We start from the raw sequence: 23,693 nt of genomic DNA on the forward strand, positions 1-23,693 counted from the left end.
GAGAGAAAATGAATTAAATGTTCCAGTTTAAAGACACACTATCCAAATGCTAATCAAAAGCAAGAGCTAGTATAATCATATTATTATCAGATTAAAAAGGCCATAAGGCAAAAAGTACCGCTAGAAGTAAAGAGGATCTACTTCATCATGATAAAGATATCAGAGCTCTGCATTTGTGTATACCCAATAGCAAGGCCTCAGCACATATAAATGAAAATTTGACAAAAGGAAATAGTTTAACTCACAATCATGGTGGGATATTCAATGTATCTTCTCTAGTAAAAGACCAGACCAGGCACGGACAAAGACTATATGTCAGAATAAAGAAAATCTGAACAAGGCAAATAATAAATGACTTAATAGATACCACAAATGGAACCTTTTTTTTTTTTTTTAAACCACATATTGGGCCATAAAGCAATTGCCAACAAATTTCAAATGACTGCAAAATTTACAGAGCTTGCTCTTTATCCATAGTGTAATTATACTAGAAATAATAACTTAAAAAGTAGTGGTTAAAAAATAAAAATTCTCATCACCAGGAAATGGAGGCAAAAAGAAAACAGAAATATAAATAACTGTATAAAGAAATATAACAAAAATGCTATTTAGCAAAAACTTGTGAGGATGTGGAGAAAGCAGAACTTCAATGGAAATTTATAGGATTGCATGCATATTTTAGTATCTATATATAGTAAATAAACACAATATTTAGCAAACAAACTCATATATAGTAAATATACTAAACAAAGTTTAGTAAATAAAATAATATATATTAAACTCGTATGTAAGAGAAAAAAAAATAAAAATTAAGAGCAGAAGTTAATAAAATAGAAAACAAATACTGAATAAGGAGAATCACCAACAAAGCCCAAACTTGTTTAAACTAATAAAATAGGCCAGGTGCAGTGGCTCATGCCTGTAATCCAGCACTTTGAGAGGCCGAGGCAGGTGGATCACGAGGTCAGGAGATCAAGACCATCCTGGCTAACATGGTGAAATCCTGTCTCTACTAAAAAAATACAAAAAATTAGCCCGGTGTGGTGGCGGGTGCCTATAGTCCTAGCTACATGGGAAGCTGAGGCTGGAGAATGGTGTGAACCTGGGAGGTGGAGCTTGCAGTGAGTGGAGATGCACCACTGCACTCCAGCCTGGGCGACAGAATGAGACTCCGTTTCAGAAAAAAAAAGAAAAGAAAAGAAAATAAACTAATAAAATAGATAAACTTCTGGTGAGAGTGATCAAGTAAGAAAGAGAAGGCACAAATTGCTTAGGACTGAAAAAGAGACTACCATTTCAGCCCCTCATGCTATCAAAGAAGGTAATCAGAGGATTTTATCAACATCTTTATAACAATACTTTCAAAAATTTTAGGTAAAATAGAAACTTTTCTTAAAGAATGCAGCTTACCAAAACTGGCTTAAGAAGAAACAATGGAGGGGGGAATGTTAGCATGACAGAATAATGACTTTCTGGAAGAGGAAGGACAAAGGCCACCACAACTCATGTTAGGAGAAATGAGAAGTCTTCTAGGATCCCAGTGGGGAACGCTCTCCACAAGTATTAAGTGTTTGCAGTGGTGTGGGGTGGGGAGAGTGAGGTTCTTCTATATCCTACCTGTTGATGAAGCTGAGCAGTGAGAGGTAGGCTGGAAACAAGGCCACTTGATTTGGCTGTTGTCATGACAAGGGTGCCAAGGCTATTCAGTGGGGGAAAGAATAGTATCTTCAACAAATGGTGCTGGTAAAACTGGACATCCCTATGAAAAGTATAAAGCTAGACCCCTACCTCACACCATATACAAAAATTAACTCAAGATGGATCGAAGACCTAATGTAAGAGCTAAAATTATAAAACTCTTAGAATAAAAGAGAGGTATAAATCTTTGTGACCTTGGATTATCCCATGGTTTCTTGGATATGACACCAAAAGCACAGGCAACAAAAGAAAAAATAGATGAACTGAGTATTATCAGAATTAAAAACATTTGTGCTTCAAAAGACACCTTTAGGAAGTAAAAAGACAACCCACAGGATGAGAGAAAGTACCTGCAACTCATAATCGGATAAGGGATATACATCTAGAAGATATAAAGTACTATTACAACTCAATAATAAAAACTTCAATAGGCATTATTCTAGAGCAGATTTAGAAGGAGCCAATAACATCCAAAAAGATGCTTGACAGCATTAACCATTAGAGAGAGGGAGATTGAAAACACAAGCAAGGTACCACTTTTCACCCGGCAGGATGGCTGTAATGAAAAAAACAGATAATAACCAGTGTTGACGAGAAATTGGAACCCAAATGGTACAGCTGCTTTGGAAATGGTCTGGCATTTCCTCAAATAATTAAACAAAGAATTAATATACACACAAGCAATTCCACTTACACTACCATATATACTCAAGAAAATGGAAACATGTCCACACAAAAATGTTTACGAAAATATTCACAGCAGCTTTATTCGTAATAGCCAAACAAGTAGAACCAATCCCAATATCCATCAACTAATGAATGGATACATAAAAACAAATAAAATATTATTTGGCAATAAAAAGAAACAAAGTACTGATCCATGCTACAACATGAATAAACTTTGAAAACACTAAAGAAGCCAGTCCCAAAAGACTATGACTCTATTTGTATGAAATGTCCAGAACAGACAAATCCAGGGGAGACAGAACATAGATTGTGACTGTCTGGAGCTGCAGTGGATGGGGGGCTGGGGTATGAGAGCTAAAGGGCACAGAGTTTCTATTCAGGGTAAGGAAAAATGTTCCAAAACAGATTGTGGTGATAGATATATAACTCTGTACATATATGAAAAGCCATATATACTATGATTTGTATACTTTAAAAGAGTGAACAGCATGGTGTGTGAATAAACAGGGAGAGAGGGACAAAAGAAGGGGGGAGCCTCTGAGCCTGGACCCTCTCTGGATGTGGGAAGTGCAGGCGTGGGGAAGAGGAATGGGCACTCACAAGGAGCTAACAGCTGGAGGGGGCAAGTGGCCCAGCACTTCTGCGACACTCTCTACTCTTGTGGTCCCGGACAGCTGTGCTGAGCCCCCAACTCCTAATGCATGCTAAACCCCTTGGAGGTGTTCCCATAGGGAAGAAGGCACTAGAATTACAGTGAGGCGGTTGCAGTGGGGATGCTTAAGTGAGCCTGAGGATGGAACTTGGGTGTGCGCAGCTTTCACACCTGAAGGTGGAACTGCTGTTGACGTGGTGTTTCCTGCCTGCATGTTCCTGTCCTGTAGTGTGAGGGGACTTTCAGGGACTGTGGCATGCAGAGGTAAGAGGGGACCCGTAGATGGCCTCTCCCTGCCTCTCTGTTCCTTCTGCAGAAACACTGTGGAGACCAAGAGAAGGGAAGCCTGCTGAAGTCGAGAGGCCATTTCCCAGTCCAGCAGCAGCCTCTGCCCAGGGCAGGACCCCACTTCACCCCCTTTAAGGCGGGGTAGCTACTGGCCTGCAGCGAGCACTTGTACAAACAGAGCACGACCCATGAAGGCTTTGTGACTCACTGACCTGACAGCCCCATTTTGGGGGCTTTTAAACTTGATCACATAAGGGCAGTGCCCAACAGCTCCTGGTAGCCTAAAGGAAATGGTATGATCAAGAGTACCAAAGCCAAGAGCCACCTTGGATTTACAAGAAAAAATGGCAGCTACCCCTCTGGAGAAGCTCACCTTCCGGTCCAGTGCCTGAAGTGAGCCACTAGCTCTGTGGGGTACTCAAGTCACGGGGCCCTCAATGCCTGGGCCTGGTTCAAAGATGGTCCGGCTAAGCTGGAGCCCAATGGCATCCCCTGGGCAGTGGCTGTCCAGCCCCAGTGCCAACTCTGGGAGACAGCAGAAGACCAGTGAGTACTGGGGCTGGGCTGGAAGCTGCCACCCTGGCCTTAGGACTCTTAAGGACCAGAAACATTGAAGTTTTACTGAATTTTGGTTGTTGCAAATGGTCTGGTTTGTCCAGGGGCCAGCAGACTTTCTGGGAAGGGCCAGATCGAAAGCATTTCTGGCCCTGTGGACCACACGTGGTCTCTGTTGCATATTCTTTTTTGTTCTTTTTGTTTCTGCAGCCCTTTAAAAGTAATAAGAACATTCTTAGTTCACAGGTCATTCACAAACAGGCCTTAGGTCAGATGTGACCATCCATCCTTTGTGGATCCCAGCCTGGTTTCAGAAACAGGGTTTGTGGGAGCACGGCTGAGCGCACTCATGTACTTACTGTCTATGGCTGCTTTTTTGTGACAACAGCAGAGACCTTATGGCCTGAAAAGCTGAAAATTGTCATTACCTGGCCCTCTACAGAAAAAACCTGCTGCCCTGGTCTGCAGTCTGGTCTGCCACTTGGAAGACCACAGCCTGAGACACTAACACCCTCACATTTGGGGCCCACTGGTGTGCAGACAAATCCTGGCCACCGATTCGACAGCCTGGGCTGCTCGTGTAGCTGCCTATGGTAAGGGTGCTCTCTGATGGGACTGCGCTGCCTCTTGGATCCCTCTTGGGCCAGAAGTGGCCATGCAGCCATCATCGTGGACTAGGCGATGACAGGGACCCCATGCTGCCTGTGTGAGTTGGCGTGCATGAGTTGGCAAAAGCAACTTCCACATACCAGGCTAATGTCTCCTGACAGAAGCTGGCCTGCCTGTCTCACTGTGGGGGACGCCCACCCCTGCCCCCAGGACTACCAGTGGGGTCTCCACTCTCCAGGTTATTGTGCTGCTGTTCCAGTCCAATTAGCCCACCCTGGCCACACTGCTGAGTGCTTTTGACTTTCTGGACAATTTGCATCTGAAAGTGATGCCCCCTTTGTCTCAGGTCACTCAGCCATGGGTCACTAATCATGTAGGGATGGACATTCCAGGATCCCTCCCATCCACAGGCTCCCAGTATTTTCAAGCCCTAGATCAGCCTCCTGAAAACTCAACTCTGAAAGACTCCTGCCTCTGCCTCCCTGCCTGCTCCTGGTCCACACACCATGGGCATCTGCTCCTGGTCCACACACTATGGGCGGGCAGTCTGGTCCTGAACATGGTCATCCTGTCATCCAAAAGGTTCTTCTCTGCGTGGCCACCCTTTGGGTAATGAACAGGACAAAAGGTGGGGCTTCTGCAGGGTGACACAGACCTACCTGGAAGCCTTGGGGTTTGGCCCTGACCATTTCTGGGCCTGATACAGCTCTTTCCCTGATAGCTGCCCCAGCCCACCTGGTTGGTTTGCTCTCCAGGCAGCAGCCCGGCCAAAAAGGGGCCTCAGGAATTCACACTCAGCTCTGGTTCGGCCACCTGGGTTCTTCTGTGGGGCTGACACAGTCCTGGGTCATGAATATGTGGGTGGGTTGGTTGAGGGCACTGCCAGCTGGGTTCATCTGTGATGGTCCACGGGTGCCAGCCTGGGAGCACGGCATCTCTGTGGCTCTCACTCAGGTGCTCCTGCTGGCCTTGTGCACACACCGCCCTTTGACAGGTCTGGGTGTGCGCTGGGGACAAACTGGGGAAAGGTGAGTGAAAGTTCCTGGGATGCGCATTCTGGCTTCTTGGTTGAGAAGGGAGAGCGCCAGTCCCGGCTCCTGACCAGGGACCACCTTAGACCCCGGGAGGTGCAGGGGGCTGAGTGAACAATGAATGTTCTTTGCCCCTTAAATCCAGCACCTGGCAAGGTGCCCCATGGCCCTCCTGAGTCAGGCTGCTGCCGTACTGGCAACTTGACCTGCGCTGGGTTCCCCACCTCCGTCCTCTGGATGCAGGTAGTATCTGCACCCAAGCATGCCCCCCTGTAAGTGCATGTGTGGGCACAACCTCGCTTCTGTCTTGTTGACTTGAATTCATAGCTTCCCTGTCATCTGAGCGCCTGTGGGTTACGTCGTGTAGGGTAGTCAAAGCTGCAAACGTGCGGCGACATGGCAAAAAAACTTAACCAAATCAGCACAGCAGGGACCACGGCAAGGTGAACGGCGAATGTCAGACAGAGCGACTCGGGTTGCTGGGAGGGAGTGAGCCTTGGAATGCCTCTCCAGTCGGGAAAGGGATCAAGGTACCCACCACCTTGGTTAGCCTGGAACTGAGGGGGTCCCCGGGACATGAGACTTTCAATTCCGGATAAATCAGGATGAGTTGGTCATCCTAGCGGGAGCTGCTTTTTTGGCTCATTCATTGCCTCTGTAATGATTGACAGTGGCATCAACAGGGCAGTTAAACTCTTTGCATGGGCCACAAGGACAACAGCCAGGCCTTAGACTGCATCCTGGCTCTCTCAAATTAGACCTACGGGGCTCTGCAGCACTCTTCGCAGCTGGCTGTGCCTGGACCCCTGAGGGTCACGGTTAAGGTCCTGCTGTGGGATTCCTGTGGACAGCAGCCATTGCCCACTTGCCATGGGAGGAGATCAGAAGGATTTGGTTCTGGCTGCCGGTGTGGCATACACTGGTGTAAACATTTGAATTTGGTCAAGAATGTATGGGACTGAGGAGGCGGCTTGGTAGGAGAGGCACTCTGCTGTGCCTCTGCACTTTTTTGCCAACTACAAGAGAATACAAAGCCCTGTTCACTCTTTGTCTGGGTCATTTCTTAGGGTTGTGTCTGCAGAGATCCACCTCGAGGGATGAACTGTCGCCTTGGGGGTGAACAGCAGGCTTGCTCTGGAACGGCCGCATTCCCCAGGCTCTGTGTTTCTTGGCTGTGATGCAAACCCACTGTGCACGGCATCTCCTTGCCCCTCCCTGCCATACTGGCAGGACCTGGACAGCAACAGAAACCAACACAAACCGCTCTTGCTACTTGATGTGCCATGAGGCTTTAATGTGGGAGCCTCATGCTTTCTGCTGGCACCCATGAACCAGTAACAGGACAACCTGCTAGCTTGTAAGAAGGGTACAATCCTGACATTTTATATAAAACAAAAAATTTTCCACAAAAATGCAACTTGGCCAGGTGTGGTGGCTCACACCTGGAATCCCAGCACTTTGAGAGGCCAAGGTGGGTGGATCACCTGAGGTTGGGAGTTCAAGAGCAGCCTGACCAATATGGAGAAACCCTATCTCTACTAAAAATACAAAATTAGCCAGGCATGGTGGCGCATGCCTGTAATCCCAGCTACTTGGGAGGCTGAGGCAGGAGAATTTCTTGAACCCGGGAGGCGGAGGTTATAGTGAGCCAAGATTGTGCCATTGCACTCCAGCCTGGGCAACAAGAGTAAAACTTCCATAAAAAGAAGAAAAGAAAGAAAGAAAGAAAGGGGGGGAGGGAGGGAGGGGAAAAAGAAAGAAAGAGAGAGAGAGAGAAAGAAAGAAAGAAAGAGAAAAAGAAGGACGCCACTTACCAAATGTAAGTAGAAATAGAAAATGTAACTTTTTATATAATCATTAAATTGAATGAATATTCAAAATTTTCCCAGCAAGAAACTCTAGGTTCATATGGCATCACCAGTGAGTTATTCCAAACATTCAAGAAATAATTCCAGAAACACATAGACTCTTCTGGACAGAAAAATCCATTTTATGAGGCTACCATAATCTGGATACTAAAATTTAACAAAGACAGTACATGAATGGACAACTCCAGGCCAATTTCACATAAAGTTGCTAAAACCTCAAATGAATTATTAGCAAACTGATTCAGCAATATACAAAGAGGATAAATAATCCACCATGACAGAGTTGGGCTTTTGTTAGGAACACAGCTATGCTTTACATCAGAACACCAATTAATTTGATTTGCCATTAATTTGATTAATTTAAATGATCAATTTAACAGATTAAAGGAGAAAATCATATTATCATCTGAAGAGGTATAGAGAAGGCATGGAATAAAAGTCGACGTCCGTTTGTGATTAAAAATGCTGGGAATACGAGGAGTAGAAGGCAGCTGGCAATCTGAAGAAGGCTTCAGACACACAAGTGCACACATCGTATTCAATGCTGAACCTCGAACGCGTGCTTTTTGAGACTAGGAACAAGTCAAGGTTTCTACCGACACCACTGCTATGAGACAATTCATGGGAGGTCTCAGCCAGCGCAGGAAAACGTAAAAATGCGTCAAAAAGTAAAACGAGTAGAAAGGAGCCCCACTGCTGCCGTGACTGAATGTGGATGTAGAAACCCCACGACTCTGCACATAGATGATTTATCAAGATTCATAAGGGATTTTGTCAGGAAGTTGGATATAAAGTTAGAAAATGTAAAAAATCAATGGTCGTTCTATGTGCCAGCAATAACCAGAGAATGAGATTAAAGAAAAGACACTATTTATGATAGTGTGAACAAAATCAAGTACCCAGGAGTAAATCTAACAAAAGACGGGCAAGACTTCTCTGCACTCAATTCTGAAACCTTACTGAAAATGTTAAAGTCAACCTAAGTAAATACAGAAATGTGCCAGGTTCCCAGATTGCACAACTCAATATGGTAAAGGTATTAGTTTTCCTCACATTAATCTGTATAGTCGATGCAATCCCAATAAATATCACAACAAGTGTGCATATGTGTGTGTGTAACTTGATAAGCCAATTCTGCATTTTACGTGAAAATGCGAAGTCCAAAGTAACCAAGACTGTCTCGTGAAAAGCAAGGTGGAAAGGCTTGCTCTGGCGATGCCAGCCTTTCTCATCAGGCCACAGTAGCCCAACGCTCCTGGCTCAGGGACAGAGAAGCAGGAGGGAGAGCCCAGGAACAGCCAAAACGGCGCTGGGGGGATGTGGGGAGAGGCGGCTTCTCAACAATGGTGCCAGCTCTACTTTCCTTTCCTCCAAAAAGGAATCCGCATGACTCCACCTCGGGCCGCACAAGATCACCTCCAGGTGTATTAGAGACCTGAGCATGAAGGACAAAATGAAACAGCTACCAGACTGTTGGAAAGCACTATGGAGAATTTGCTACAGTAAAATCAACACCTTCTGTCCACCCGAGGACGCCATTCAAGAGGATGAAACAAGTGCAGAATGAGAAAAGATATTTGCAACACTTACGACCTGGTGTTTTTACCAAGAACCCCCAGAAATTGGTGAGAAAGAAGAAAACTCCGTAGAAAAGAGAGAAAATACTTCAACAGTCACTCCACAAAAGACGAAATCCACTGGCAAGTGAACATATGAGACTGGCTCAGCCTCATTCACAGAAAAGAAAAGGAGATCACGGTGACCCCACACCCCGTAGCTGCTTCATTTGCAGAAGCGTTGGCTGGGATGTGCCGCCAGGGAACATCCACACACATACATCCCACCGCTCAGAAATCCCACTCCTGGGTGTGGACTCGACACAAATGTGGACTTGGGTGCACCAGGACATGCCTTCAAGAGTTTTCACAAACAGCATTGTTAAGAGTAGTCTAGGCCTGGCATGGTGGCTCACACCTTTGGGAGGCTGAGGCAGGTGGATCACCTGAGGCCAGGAGTTCGAGACCAGCCTGGCCAACATGGTGAAACCCCATCTCCCCTAAAAATACAAAAATTAGCTGGGCATGGTGGCACGCGCCTGTAATCCTAGCTACTTGGGAGGCTGAGGCACAAGAATCGCTTGAACCTGGGAGGCGGAGGTTGCAGTGAACTGAGATCGCATCACTGCACTCCAGCCTGAACAAGACAGTGAGACTCCATCTCAAAAAAAAAAAAAAAAAAAGAAAGAAAGAAAAGAAAAAAAGAGTAGTCTAAAGCTAGGAACAGCCCCACCTAAAAAATTAAAAATAGAACAAACATATAGCCTAGCAATCCCACTTCTGAGTATATACCCAGTGAAAGGAAATCAGTATCTCACAGAATAGCTGCACTCCCAAGAGCAAGATAGAGACTCTGCCTAAGTGTCTGCTGATGGATGAATATGGATAAACAAAACGTGGTGTATATATACAGACATATGTACACATAACGGAACGTTATTCAGCCACGACGAGAGGGATCCTGCCATTTGCAACAACTTGGATGAAACTGAAGGACATTATGCTCCGTGAAATAAACCAGGCACAGAAAGGCACCCATACGTGGAATCTAAAATAGCTGAACTCAGCCAGGTGTGGTGGCTCACGCCTGTAACCCCCAGCACTTTGGGAGGCTGAGGCAGGAGGATCTCTCAAGGCCAAGAGTTCAAGACCAGCATGGACAACATAGCAAGACCCTGTCTCTACAAAAAAAGAAAAATAAAATAAAAAGATAGCTGGGGGTGGTGGTGCATGCCTATAATTCCAGCTACTGGGGCAGGGGGGTGGGGCGGAGCAGGGTGTGGCTGAAGTGGGAGGATCACTGGAGCCCATGAGTTCGAGGTTACAATGAGCTAGGCTCAGGGCACCACACTTCAGCTTGGTGACAGAGTGAGACCCTGTCTCTAAAATAAAATAAATAAAATTAAAATTAAGTTGAGTCCATAAAATCAGAGAGTAGAAGGATGGTTGCCAGGGGCTGGGGTGGGAAATGGGGAAATGTTGACTGGAGGGTGCAAACCTTCAGTCAGACAGGATGAGGAAGTTCTGGGGTCTCCATGTTAACGCATGGCAACTGTAGTTAACAGTACTGCCTCGTTTACTTGGAATTTGCTAAGAGAGTAATCTTAAGTGTTCTCATCACACACATGCACACACACAAATGGTAACTGTGCTGATGGATGTGTAGATTCATGGGACTGTGGTCGTCATTTCACAATGTGTAGGTATATTAAATCACACAATTTTGTCTGTCAATTTGGTCTCAATAAGGCTGGAAAAATTCAATTAAAGCAACAATAGCAGCCCCAAATGTGCACCACTGTAGACAAAGAACCTGTGGTCTTCTCATACAATGACACAGAGGGGATAATGAAGTAACACCGCCACCAGAGATGTGGATCAGCCACCCTAAAAACACCAGGAGGGAAAAAGCGGGTGTGAGAAGGCGCTTTCACAGGCCGGAGGGGCTGCCCCGGGGAGGCGGCGCAGGGTGGGGCCGTGGCAGCCTCTGCTCTTGGCCTGGCGGTGGGCCCACCAGGGTTTGCGTGACGTTTGCTCTTTTTTTGCACGTTTGTTTTGTACCCTTTTTGGCACGTGTTTTGGAAAAAAGAGCTAAGGGTTAGAAGTGACAAGTGGTACCTCTGGGTTGGGGGAGAAGCACCGGGGGCAGGAGGCCGCTGTGGCTGAGGTCCCTGGGGCTGGGCCACCTGCCTGGTGTGGGGGACCTCCCTGCTCTGCCCCTCACTGCAGCCCGCACACTCTCCCTTAGCTGGCCCCACTCCCTGCTTGGCTCCTGAGCTGCTGCCCTGAGTTTTCCGCTGGCCTTTGAAGCGGGAGCCCAGCCTGCAGGTGTGTGGTGTGCAGCGGCAGGGGCCCACCCGCCGCAGCCCTGCTCCAGCTTTCATCCCTCCCCACCCCAGACAGCTGCTGCCCTCCCCGCTGGGGGCTGAGCCAGGGAGGAGGCAGAACAAGCTGGCCCTTCCTCTGCCAGGACAGGGCAGCCAGGACAGGGCAGCGCCAGCACCGCAGTACAGGGCAAGGGCCTGTGGGACTTCCTTTCTCCAGATGTGGACGTCCCAGTGTGCAGTGGAGGGCGGGTAGTGGGCAAGGCCCAGGCCAGAGGGCCCAGGAGCTAGAAGCAGGGCAGGGAGCCATGCGGCAACCCCTCTCTCCCCAGCACTGGGGTCCCTCTCCTTCTTCAGGGCTAGGAAAACGCTACTTCCCGAAAAGTGACAATTTTATTATTGTTTTTTGCCTACTTGCAATAGCGCCTTGTAAAACATGCCATACAGACATGGAAAACAAGGAGAAAGGATTAGCCTGTCTCCCAGTCAATGCCCCCGTTCATGGCTAGGTGTGGACCTGAGCACTCGTAGAGGAACAGTGCGGGTTTAGTCCCTCGTCCTGACTTCAGGGGCGGGAATGCCAGCAGGCTGCCCAGCGCTGGCATCTCAGACACCCGCTGAGGGTCAATGTTTGTCTGCTGGGGTCTGGGGCCTGAAGCCAGCCTGGCAGGCCTGCCCAGCGCCACTGGGACACTTGCAGAAATGTAACCACTCCATGTGCAAGGAGACGCAGGAGACCTGCCACCCCCAGGCAAGGAGGGAGGGCGGTGTGCTTGTTCTCGGTCTGCAGGGTAGAGATGCTGCAGCAGGCCCTGGCTGCGTCCTCCAGCACCCCAGCCCCTCCCTGCAGATCCCATCATCTAGGGCCTCCCCGTGGCCACCCTCTGGTCTCCTTTGGGGTCGTGGCTCTGCCTGCAGCCTGGAGCCCAGGCCCTGGATCAGTGCTGGCATCGCTCTCCTCCCAGTCACGCACCGGCTACTGAGAACAACAAGCCTGCCAGCTGGATGTCACAGTCCCAGGGGGGTGACAAAGGCCCTGGGAGGGCTCACAGGCCGCCTGGAAAACGCTCCGCGCTGGACACAGCTGAGCACGGCGGGCACCCCGGTGAGTGCCCCACACCCCGTCCTCACCTCCCTCTCTCAGGCTGTGGTCAAGGCCAGCCAGCCTCACAGTGGCCTTGCCATGAAGGGGCCGCTCTGATCCTCTGGGCAGGCCGAGATTCTTGCTGGTCAGCTGCTACCCTGGGGAGGCCCCAGGCCACATGGAACCTGCAGCTGCAGTGACTTGGGGACTTGGAGGAGGCTCCACGCCCTCCTCCATGGGAGATGGTGCTGGCCACTGGCACTCAGGGCTCTCCTGCCCTCGGGCACCCATGCCTTTCCTGCAGGACAGGGCTGACCCTCTGCTGGCTCAGGAGGAAGCACAGAGACACGCTCCAGTGGCATTTCCGACTTGGATGAAAGCAGGAAAGAGCTGAAGCTTCTGGGGAGTCTCGGCTGGGGAGGTGACCTCGGGCTGAAAATGCCAATATGCAACAGCCTGCTCCCCCAACCTGAGCCGAGGGGCTGCTCTGAGCAGGGCAGGGTGGGCCTGGAGGGGAGCCAGGGACCCAAGAGACTTCCGAGGGCCCCAGGAGCCAGGAAGCAGCACCCTGGCTCTGCAAACGTTAGATCACAAAGGCGGTGCTGCGTTCCCGGCTTTGACTCCTCTGCCAAGAGTGAAACAGCACAGCCCTGAGGTGTTTTAGAAGCTTGTTTTGAAAAATGTAGGCATGTCTTTTATTTCCTGGCAGCTTTCTAGGCAATTAGGATTCCTCCCACAAGCACAGTGCAGTGGGGGCTGGCGTCCTGGGGCGGCAGGGGGGATGGGCAGGGCCTCTGGAGCTGAAGGGGATGGTCTCCCGCTGAGCGGCCTCACGCCAGCCCTGAAGGGAAGGAGGCTGGACCCTGGCTCAGCCACCGAGGGCAATACTGGGCTGGGCCTCCAGGGAAACACACATGGGACAGAAGCAGTCACCCAAGGGGGTGTTCCAGTGGGAGGGAAGAGAGCTACCGCCAGGGACAGCCAGGTGACTTCCTGGAGGAGGGGACATCTGAGCTGCATTCAGCGCCCAGACAGGGAAGGAGGAAGGGAGGGTTCCCAGGAGAGTGCTGATGCCCTGTCCTCTCTCTCCTGCAGCTGAGGTCCTCGGTCTTTTGGCTTCCCTGTCTCCATGGGGCCATGCCCCTTGCCCCCATGCCCCTTCTCATGCCCTGTCCCTCTTGCTGTCCTTACAGAATCTCCCTCTCCACCAGCCCGTTGCTTCCATGTGTTGACAGTAGCTCCTGCCTCCCTCTCCTTGCCTCACTTGCTTCCCACCTTGGCCAGGTGCTCCGCCAGTCCCTACGGTCAGCAAGGCCACGGCCCAATCCCCCAGAGGCGCCAGGGCGTGCCTGGCCTGGGGGCAGTGGACACTCTCTGGGTGTCTATACCCACCCTTTCCATCCGTCGCCAGCCTGGGCCGCTGCCTCCTGGCCTCTTGAGATCTTGCTGCCTTTAGTCTGTCCACACCTCAGAGGGAGGGGCCTCCTTGCAGTCACCCTGCATCTCTGCAGTGGCCACTGGGCCACTGTCCCCTGCAGCCACCACCGTCAGAGATGCAATCTCAAGATGCAAGCCTGGTCTGTCCCCTACTCCCCACGTACCTGAGAGTCTTACTCATGGGGACCCCTGTCACTCCTCTGGGACCCCAGCCCCATCCCCACGTCCTGCCCCCAGTGAGCCTCCAAGGCTGCCTTGCCTGCTCCACTTTGCTGCCTCCAACACACTCCAGAGCTGATGGCAGGAAATGTTTGCCGAAAGGTGGGTTTAAGGGCCCAAGAGGCTGTGCCTGACCCTTGACAACCTCCTGGACAAGCTCAGAGGACAGTGTGATCCTGGGCTGCCCTCCTGTGTGGAGGCTTTGGGGTCAGGGGCCTGGGCTGGCCACAGTCCTGCTCCCACTTGGTGCTCCCTGACCAGTCTGCAGAGCCCAGAGGCGACTTCAGCATGTGCTGAGCCCCAGGCAGCATGGGAGCAGGGCAGGGGCTGCACACAGCGGTGTCTAATAACTGACACCTGCTGGCTGAACGAATGACTTGCCCTGCTTTGCAAAGAACCAGGGAATGGATGCCGAGGCACTTGGGTATTGAGGCTGGTCCCCATAGAGGATGAATGGGGTGAAGTCAGGTTGGGGCTCCCACCTGCCTGGTCGCAGACACGCAGCAGTGTGACCAGGCCCAGACCACTCCAGCCTGTCCTGCCCTTGGATCTGCCCGGAGCCCCCACCCCCACCACCAATCAGAACACCAGGACACCCTGTCTGGCCTAGAAGCTCACGGGCAGAAGGAGTGCAAGGAGTACTATGGCTGGGACTCTGTGGGGACGGCTTGTCCCGGCCACCCCTTCGCAGTAAATAGGAGGCAGGAGGAGACTAGAGCCTGCAGAGTAGGTTAGGTTAGGAGTGCCCTGGGTCACCATGAGCAGCCCTCGGAGGGAGGGGCCGTGCTTCCCAAGTGGGGCTCTGAGCCAGCTCCAGGAGCCCCTGGTCACGGCACTGTGTTCCCCCACTTGGGATCTGCCCTGGGTGGTCTGCATTCCTGCCACGCCCCCAGGCGGCCCTGGAGCAGCACGGAAGCCTGCTTTGGAGACATACAAGATCCAGACCTGTCAAAGCTGGGGAGCGACCACCTCCAGGCTGCGCTCCGTGAGTCAGGTGGTACAGCCGCCTTCACCCACAGCAGGGTGTAACTGCGAATGCCCTTCTGGGCAGTGGCGGACGGCAGGGAAGTGCCCTGAAAAGCTCCCTGCCTTGGATCCAGTGAGCCCACATGGGACAGTCTATTGCAAGGGAGGGAAAGAGAGGGAGGCCTGCACGAAGGCCCATGCAGGACAGACGCACATTGATTCAGGAGACTCTGAAACACCACAGAGCCAATAACTAGCGACTGGTTAAACCAATCACAGTGCAGCCACAGAACGGAATCCTGTATTGTCATGAAAAAGCATGGTTTCACAGAAGTTAGGGCATGGGTAAATGCTCGTGGTGTAGCACTGAAAGAAATACGCAAAATAGAGACCCATATGATATGGTAACCCGAAGTTTGTTTTGTAAAACCCTATCCTTGAAAACAGAAAAGGAAGAACTTCACCAAAATGTTAACAGCACTCATTTTTGGATGATAGAATTACGGATATATCATCCCAATGATGAGAAGATGAACAATAATGATTTACAGAGCAGCTTCTAGGAGATAGCACTGTTCTGAAAGCTTGACAGCACGGCCAACAAAACAGACAAAAGTAACTAAATTTAATACTAAACAAAGACGCATGGCTGCTCTCCTGTCTCCTTAAATCAGAGCAAGGGTGCAATCGAGGTTTTGGACTGAAGGAATGAACAAATGAAGTACTGAGTAAGTCAACAGTGAATGAATGCACCAAGTTTCTGTGGGGGTTGCCTGGGAAAATGAGGTTTGGCCACCTGGCCACTTCTCTGCCAAGAAGCTCTAGCTTCACCTTATCAACGAAAACTCAGGAGGACATGAGAATAAGTTGTAGACCTCATGACCCTTTGCCCCCGTAAACATTTAGTATTTCCCATCAACAAGGATCTTCTCTCATGTAAGCATATACAGTCACCCACAGCAGGAAATTTAACACTGATGCAAAGCTATCAATACTGTGTTCCCCTCATTTATAGGTTTCATCATTTATTTACTTATATCAGTGTGAAGCCATGGATTTCTCCTTTATTTAACAAATTAGAATCTGTTACTATCATTCTTTGTTTTAATGCTCCAACTGTCCCAAATGCTGCCAGTGGGGGCCCCTTCTGGAGGGCCTCTGTGTCCTTTTGACCCATCTTCATCCTTCTTCTCGTGCTTCCTTACTTGATGGCACAACAAGATATTCCAGGTTCATCTTATACTTCTCTTGCCACAACCCTAGGATCTCCAAGGCACCCTCGTTCTTTTTAGTGGAGACTGGTGTTTAGCAGCCAAGATCTGAGCTTGGAAGTGCCCTTTGCTATTGAGGTATTATTGCTTCCATTTATCTCAGTGGACACAGCTAGGAACTGTGGATCTAGGTAGACACACAGGTGTATATACCGATGTCCACACCCACCTGTCATAATACATATATGGAAATAAATGCTATGAGGTTATACTGATATGTTCAAGTCAAATCTAACACAAAGCCACAGGTTTCATTTGGTGTTTCCTCCTTTCCATATCTGCAACTCCTATCTTCAAGAGAAGCTCACATCATTCTCAATCTATGTGTTCAAAAGCCTCAACATTTCCAACCCCTACCGCCGTGCAAAACAATTCTACACGTGGAGTTTAATAATTGTTCACCATTCTTTTCACTTTTGTTCACAGATATATAGTCAAAGTATTGTATTAAAAAGTACATGCTGAAATTAGTAGACAGTAATTTTAAAGCAATTATTATAAACATGAAAAATATGCCCAGGATAGAAAAGGAAATGTCAACATAATGAGGAGAGAAATGAAAAACGCAGAAAAGATCCAAATAGAACTTATATGACTAAAAAGTGAAATAGATGAAACAAACATACTCTCAATGGGATGAATAGGTTAGACCGTGTAGAAAAAAAAATCAGTGAATTTGAAAACATAACAGTAGAAATATCCAAAATGAAGGACAGAGAAAAAAGACTTAAAAATAACACAGCCTCATTCTCATTCTCAATGAGCTCTGGGACAATAGTAAGAAGTTTAATGTACATACAATTTGAGTCTTCAAAAGGGAGGAGAGAAAGGACAGAAAAAATATTCAAAGATGGCTGAGATTTTTTTCAAATTTCATGGAAACTATACACTCACAAATCATGAGTCTTAATGAAACCAAGCAGAAGAAATATTTTTAAAGCCCTACAACAATACAGGTAATAACCAAATTGCTGAAAAGCAGTGATAAAAAGAAAATCTTAAAAGCAATCAGAGAAAAAAGATGCATATACAGAGGAACAAAGATGGGAATGACAGCAGACCTCTCGTTAGAAACTATGCCAATCAGAAGACAACAGAGCACCATCTTCAAAAGATTTAAAATACAAACAAAATCCAAAGTCAATCTGGAATTCTACACCCACCCAGCAGAGATACCTTCCATAAAATGAAGATAAAGAGATTTTCAGATTTTAAAAAACCAGAGATAATTTATGCCAGCAGGTCTACACTATAAGAAACATTAGAGGAAGTCCTTCAAGCAGAAGGAAAATGATATAAAAATGGAAATCTGTGCCAACCACGGCAGGTAAGGTCTGTAATCCTAGTGCTTTGGGAGACTGAGGTGGGCAGGTCACTTGAGGTAAGGAATTCTAGATCAGCCTAACTAACATGGTGAAACCTCATCTCTACTAAAAATACAAAAATTAGCTGGGCATGGTGGTGGGCGCCTATAGTCCCAGGTACTCAGGAGGCTGAGGCAGGAGAATTATTTGAACCCGGGAGGCAGAGGTTGCAGTGAGCTGAGATCATGCCACTGCACTCTAGCCTGGATGACAGAGTAAGTGAGATTCCATCTCAAAACAAAAACGAAAACAAAAACTAAACTAAACTAAACTAAACTTTAAAAAATTTTTTTTAAAAAAGAAATCTGGACCTACACAAAGAAATGAAGACTTTCATAGTAAATACATGGTTAAATGTAAAAGACTTTCTAATTTTTAATCTCTTTAAATTATAATTAACTGTTTAAAGAAAAAAACCATTGGCCAGGCATGGTGGCCTACGTCTGTAATCCCAGCACTTTGGGAGGCTGAGGTTGGTGGATCACGAGGTCAGGAGTTCAAGACCAGCCTGGCCAAGATGGTGAAACCCCATCTCTACTAAAAATAAAAAAAAAAAAACTAGCTGGGTGTGGTGGTGAGCGCCTGTAATCACAGCTATTCAGGGGGCTGAGGCAGAGAATTGCTTGAACCTGGGAGGTGGAGGTTGCAGTGAGCCAAGATCACGCCACTGCACTCCAACCTGGCAACAGAGTGAGACACCATCTCAAACAAACAAACAAACAAAAAGTTAACTGTGCATTATTGGGTTTATAACACATGTAAAGTAATATATATGACAACAACAGCATGAGGGCCAGAAGGGAAATGGATGTATGCTGTCATAAGGTTATTATATCATATTTGAAAGTGTATAATATTATTTGAAGGTAAACTGTATTAAGTTAAAAATGTGTTTTACATCTAGAATAATCACGAGAAAATAAATCAGAGGTGTAGCTAATAAGTCAGTAGTAGAGATAATATGAAATCATTTTTAAAAATCCAAAAGAAACTATAGAGAACAGATGTAACAAATAGGAAGATGATAGGTTAAAATTCAACCATATGGATAATTACATTAAATGTAAATGGTCTAAAACACTCTAATTAAAAGGAAGAGATTTGTCAGGCTGGATTTAAAAAAATAAATACTATACTTCTTTTTTTTTAGCATTTACAAGAAAGAGAATCAAGGCCACAGTCATTAAAGTGTGGTAAGGGTTTTGCTGAAGATTTCACAGGAAGCCAGAACAAGAAGCCACAACAAATACCCAGACTGCTATTTTATCAGCATTGTGCCCACTGCCTACATACACCTCCTTTCTTCATGGCTCCCCTGGTGGGATGTGGGGACCATTTTGCGCTGCTGGCAGAGGTCAGCCTCACCCCCAGGCTCATCCCCACTCCAGGATCTTCCCCTCCATGCGTGCATCAGCCTCTCTCCTTCTTCACATAGGACAGCCTGGCCCTATCCAGCCCTGGGGCCTCCAGCCCTACTTCAGCTCACTCAGCCAAGAAAGGGCTCATCAGAAACTAGAGATATTAGAAGGCAGAGGGCAGTACAAATGATAACCAATGTTGTTTTGGTCACCTTTACAAACTGCTTTTCCTGTGTGCAGCCTTATGGCTTCTCAAGGCCCATCACACACAGAAGTGTCACAGACAACACTTCATGTCAGTATCACACAATCTAACCTGTCTTCCCTGTGAGCCTCTTCTCTAAGCAGGTCACCTGCAGAGGTGGGGCAGTGCAGACAGAGACTTTCCTTATGGGGCCCAGCATGCAGCCAGGACCCCCTACCACACTACCGTGTTCCAACAGCTGTGCCTGGGCCATGGGTCAGGACGGTCCTGGGAGAGAGCCAGCCATGGGCTGAGGCTGAAGTGTGCAGGTCCTGCATCTCTGTGTGGAAAAGCTGACCCCCAGGCTAAGACTCACCCTGTCAGGGACGGTGGGACTACTTCTGCTTTGGGGAACACAGGGTGCAGAAATGTGCTGGTGGCCACCACCATGAGCCCGCCATGTGGATGTGGCACAGGAGGACTCACTGCTCAGGGCGCAGGCATTTTGCTGCATGCATCCTCTGGCCTCAGCAGGGGTGGAAGAGAGAGGCCTTCACAGGGGCACAACCACCACTACAGCCCCAGGCTGTGGTCTGAGGCCTATTCTGAGCCCACCACCAGAATGGTGGCATGAGGATGGATGTGGTCCCTGCCTTCATGGAGTGCATATCCCAAACAAGAAAACTAAGGAGCACCCCAGGTGAGGTCAGAACCAATAAGCTGCAGTGAGCACAGAGGGTGGGGCTGGGGGAGTGTCTGAGTGGGGGGGGCGGGGGCAGGGAAGTGTAGCGGGGATTCTGGCCAGGAGAGACAGGATCCCACCGGCGTTTTGTACTGTTCCCTTGCCCACTCTGCACAGAGGAGGGCAGGCTGGAGGGAAAGGCCAGGAGCTGGAGGTCAGCAAGGGAGTGCTGCAGGTGTCCAGGCAAGTGGGGACGGAGCTTGCATCAGGAAGGGGACAACTGGGAAGTGGTCCAAATAGAGATGTAGGCGGAGCCGCTGCTGACATGGAGGGTGAGGGAGAGGAAGGAGGCATCGGGGAGGCTCTCAGGGGTTCATTCACGGAGATGGGTGGGGGCCAGGGAGGAAGCAGGATTTCTGTTTGGGTCCCACTGAGTTTGGGGTAGCACAGTAAGGAGGCAGCTGGACCTAGCAGACTGAAGACCCCTGAATCTGCATTCTGAGCCTCAGTTTCCTCATCTGCACTGGGCATGACTGTCCTGCTCCATCCTCTCAGGGGCTGCCTGTGAGGTCCAGGCAGATCACAGCTGTCCTGGGCTCATGGCCTTGACTTGGAGTCATCAGGCTCTCTCACTCCAGCATCCTTCTTGACTCCAGCCCCATTCCTCTTCCCCAGGATCCCCTTCCATCTGCTTCCGCCATACCCAGGCATCATCAAGAAGGGGGTGCTGATGAGGGGCAGGACTACCTTGGCCAAGCCCATAGCAGGGGGTGGGCCAGCCCTGGAACGTCAGTGAATAGGGTGGCCAAGGGGCAGCCCAGGACCCTCCTCCCAGCCAAGGGGCTCCTGCATTTGCTGCGGTGTTTCATGAGCTCAGAAAAGAGCAGAGAGGGCAGTGATTTCTCCCCACGTCTTCTCCCAGATCCGCTCATGTGCAGGCCTCGGTCCCGCTGAGACAGTCCCTGTGGGTCAGGGTGGATTTTCCCGATGCCTTGGAGCTGGTGACCACACAACCGTGACAGTGATGGGGTGTGTCACAGGTACGATCTGATGGGGAGCTTCACCACACAGACGGGGAGACAGAGGCTCAGGGAGGAAATGACCAGGCAAAGGTCACAGGCTGCATGTGAGCTCCCACACCAGAGCAGCTGCCCTGGGCTCTGTGTTCTGGGAGGGGTAGGGTCGGGATTGTGCCCGGATGGGAATGTCATGCAGAGCCAGAGTGAGCAGACTTCCTCAGGACGCAGAGTAGGGGTTTGGCCAGCACCAGCCAGGATCAGGCTGACTGTCTGCATTCCTCCTTCTTGCCTGCGGGCTCTGCAGGCCACCACCCACTCTCGACCCTCAAATCCTCCCTGCCTCTGCTCAGGGCTCTGTCAGGGGTCCTGATACCAAAGAAACTGAGATCTTCCCATGTTCTAAAGACCATGCCGTGGGTGGGGGCAGTGCTTGGAGCCAGGGGCTTCCGTGTAGGGGGCACCAGGAAGATTTCCTCTCTCATTACCTGCACCTGCCCCTAGGAAACCACTCCACCTGCACAGGCCCCACGGACCACGGCAAGCTCCGTCTTAATGCAGACGCTGGCAGTTCCTGCATGGCAGGGTAGCAGCAGCGCACCACACTCCACGGCATGCCACACTCCTTGGCGCACCACACTCCTCGGTGTGCCACACTCCTTGGCTGCATTATCTTTGTGTGTAGAACCTCAGCAATAAAATGGACTTTCAACACTTTTCAGAGCCTCACGACTCCCCACACACGTACAGCTACTATGACATGAGAAAGAAGCAAAACGATGGGTCCCTTCAGGAAAGGGGGCCGCTCCATGTGCGGCAGAGCTGTCTTGCTAGGGCCATAATCCATGTGCTATTTCTGATGAAGACTGAAGAAGCACCCATCTCATGCAAGAGCACTTGTGATTTCTACCTGTGACTTGCGGGCAGTGTCAGAGGGAGGCACCTTCATTCATTCAGACAACAAGCCTACTCTAGGTCAAGCCACAGGCTGGGGGCAGAGGAGCACAGAGGTCACTGCAGTGGGATGGGGGCTGGAACGTCCTGGCTGGGCCTGACATGGGGGTCTGAGTCCAGGGCCAGCAGACACCATGCCCTACTGACTGGAGCTGGACAAGGGCCAGAGCCAGGGGCCTCAGAAGAGGGTCTGCTTGGCCTGGGTGGGCGTGGGAGGCCCCAGTCAGGTCCACTTCCTTCAGAACAAATGCCTCCCTTCTTTCCACCTGGCTTCAGCCCTAACCTGCTGCCAAGCACCCCTTCCTCTCTCCCTCCTTGACCACAGAGCCCTCACAGTTACTTCAGGCAAGGCGTCCTGGGCAATGCACCCTCAAGAATCCCATTTTCCTTCCTGCTAAGCAAACAGAAAGGTGAAGTGCACTGCAGGCACTGCGTCCACATCAGCAAATGTTTTTCAAATAATATCTTTGTTTCAGGAAAAAGCTCTGATGGAGATAAATGTTTTGTTAGCAGCCAGAAGGTTCATTTCTGACGAAACCCTTGTTTTCCTAGCAGATCTTCCCACGTTAGAGCTGTTTCCCCTAGTTGTTCTGGCAAGGGTAGATATTTTCGGTGAGGCTGTTAAGTAGGTTAACCATTTTAATAATATTTTTCACCTGTGACTTTGGGCGGGAACGCTGAGCCTGGCCCAAATGCTTAAGGAGCCTTTTGAGTTCTGTTCGGATGGTGCCAATGTGAGTGTCCCATACCTAAAGTGGACAGGCCTCCTCCAGCTCGGGCCAACCCTGAGTGCCGTTCTGCCCTACCCACTTCGTACTTCCAGCAGTCAGTCCCGCTCCTCTGTCCAAGTCCTGGTCCAGAGGGACTTTCAGCGGGTAGCATCGACAGCATGGCTGCTCCTCCCACCACGGTCAGGTCACCCAGTGCTGCCACCGAGGTGGGGAGGCCTTCCTGAGCAGGTGGTGGAAACACAGTGGGCACTGTGGATGGTGTTGGGAGTTGTGGGGTGGGAGGTGCCCTGGAGGGCATGTGGTGGAGGAGGCCCTGTGGGTGGAGGCGGCGACGGATGATGATAGCCATGCAGAGGATGTGGATGGTGACGACGGGAAACTGGGGACCATGGGGCTGGTGGTGGTGGAGGGAGTGCTGCTGCCGGTGGGGATGAAGGAGGTGGTGCTGATGGTGGAGTTGGCAGTACAGGTGGTATTACTCTGGGCAGCACAGATGGCAGAGGCGATGTGGCTGGCAGTGGTTTGAGACTGGAGGTGGGCGAGGGTGTGGGAGGGCTGATGGTGGAGGTGGCAGTGGTGATGGAGCCAGAGGGGACTCTACTAGAGGCTGGCCCAGCAGTTTTCTAGATATGATCTGGGATGTTTCAGGAAACCACCAAGTTCCAGTGCACGGTTGGCCTACTCAGGGCAAGTGCTCCATGCAGTTACCAGGTGCATTTCATTCCCTGGGCGGCCATAAGAGCTTGGCCTAGGGTTACACTCTGGGAGCCAGGGAGACAGAACTGGCACTCGGGCCTGTTCCTTCAGCTGAGCTGAGCCTGCTGCCATGAGTCCCTGGCCCCAGGAGTCCCACTGCGAGTCCTGTTTGGAGGGTCTGAGCCTGAGCGGCCAGACCCCAGACTGCGGAGAGGAGGAGAGAGAGGGGCAAGTCTGTTGCTAGCCCGCGCAGGAGGGTCTGCGGAGAAGCAGGCCCTGCCCTAAGCGCTTGGGCAAGGGGTCCAGTCTCCTGGCCCTGGGCCGCACTGGCGTCCACGGGGGGCGGGGCTGAAATGGCCCAAGGAGGGGCTGCAACCTTCGCAGGCCAGGAGCCCCACTTGGGAAACTGAGGCCCGGGAAGCCCGTGCCCACGGCCACATGGCCATGTGTGAAAACCAGGGCA

At 50.0% G+C, this 23,693-nt stretch overlaps 1 protein-coding gene across 1 annotated transcript in view; it reads right to left on the minus strand.

Annotated features, from left to right (window-relative positions):
• SNED1 (sushi, nidogen and EGF-like domains 1) overlaps positions 1-23,693 on the minus strand; it is a 93,565-nt gene that overhangs the window by 68,762 nt on the left and 1,110 nt on the right. Inside the window, exons 2-3 of the mRNA XM_011929640.1 lie at positions 23,293-23,434; positions 22,614-22,783 (exon numbers count right to left, since the gene is read on the minus strand). Of these exons, the coding sequence (XP_011785030.1) occupies positions 22,614-22,783; positions 23,293-23,434 (312 nt within the window). The remainder of the gene's footprint in view (positions 1-22,613; positions 22,784-23,292; positions 23,435-23,693) is intronic.

This window comes from Colobus angolensis, unplaced genomic scaffold (genome assembly GCF_000951035.1).
Source record: "Colobus angolensis palliatus isolate OR3802 unplaced genomic scaffold, Cang.pa_1.0 Scaffold82, whole genome shotgun sequence".
NCBI classification, from domain to species: Eukaryota; Metazoa; Chordata; class Mammalia; order Primates; family Cercopithecidae; genus Colobus; species Colobus angolensis.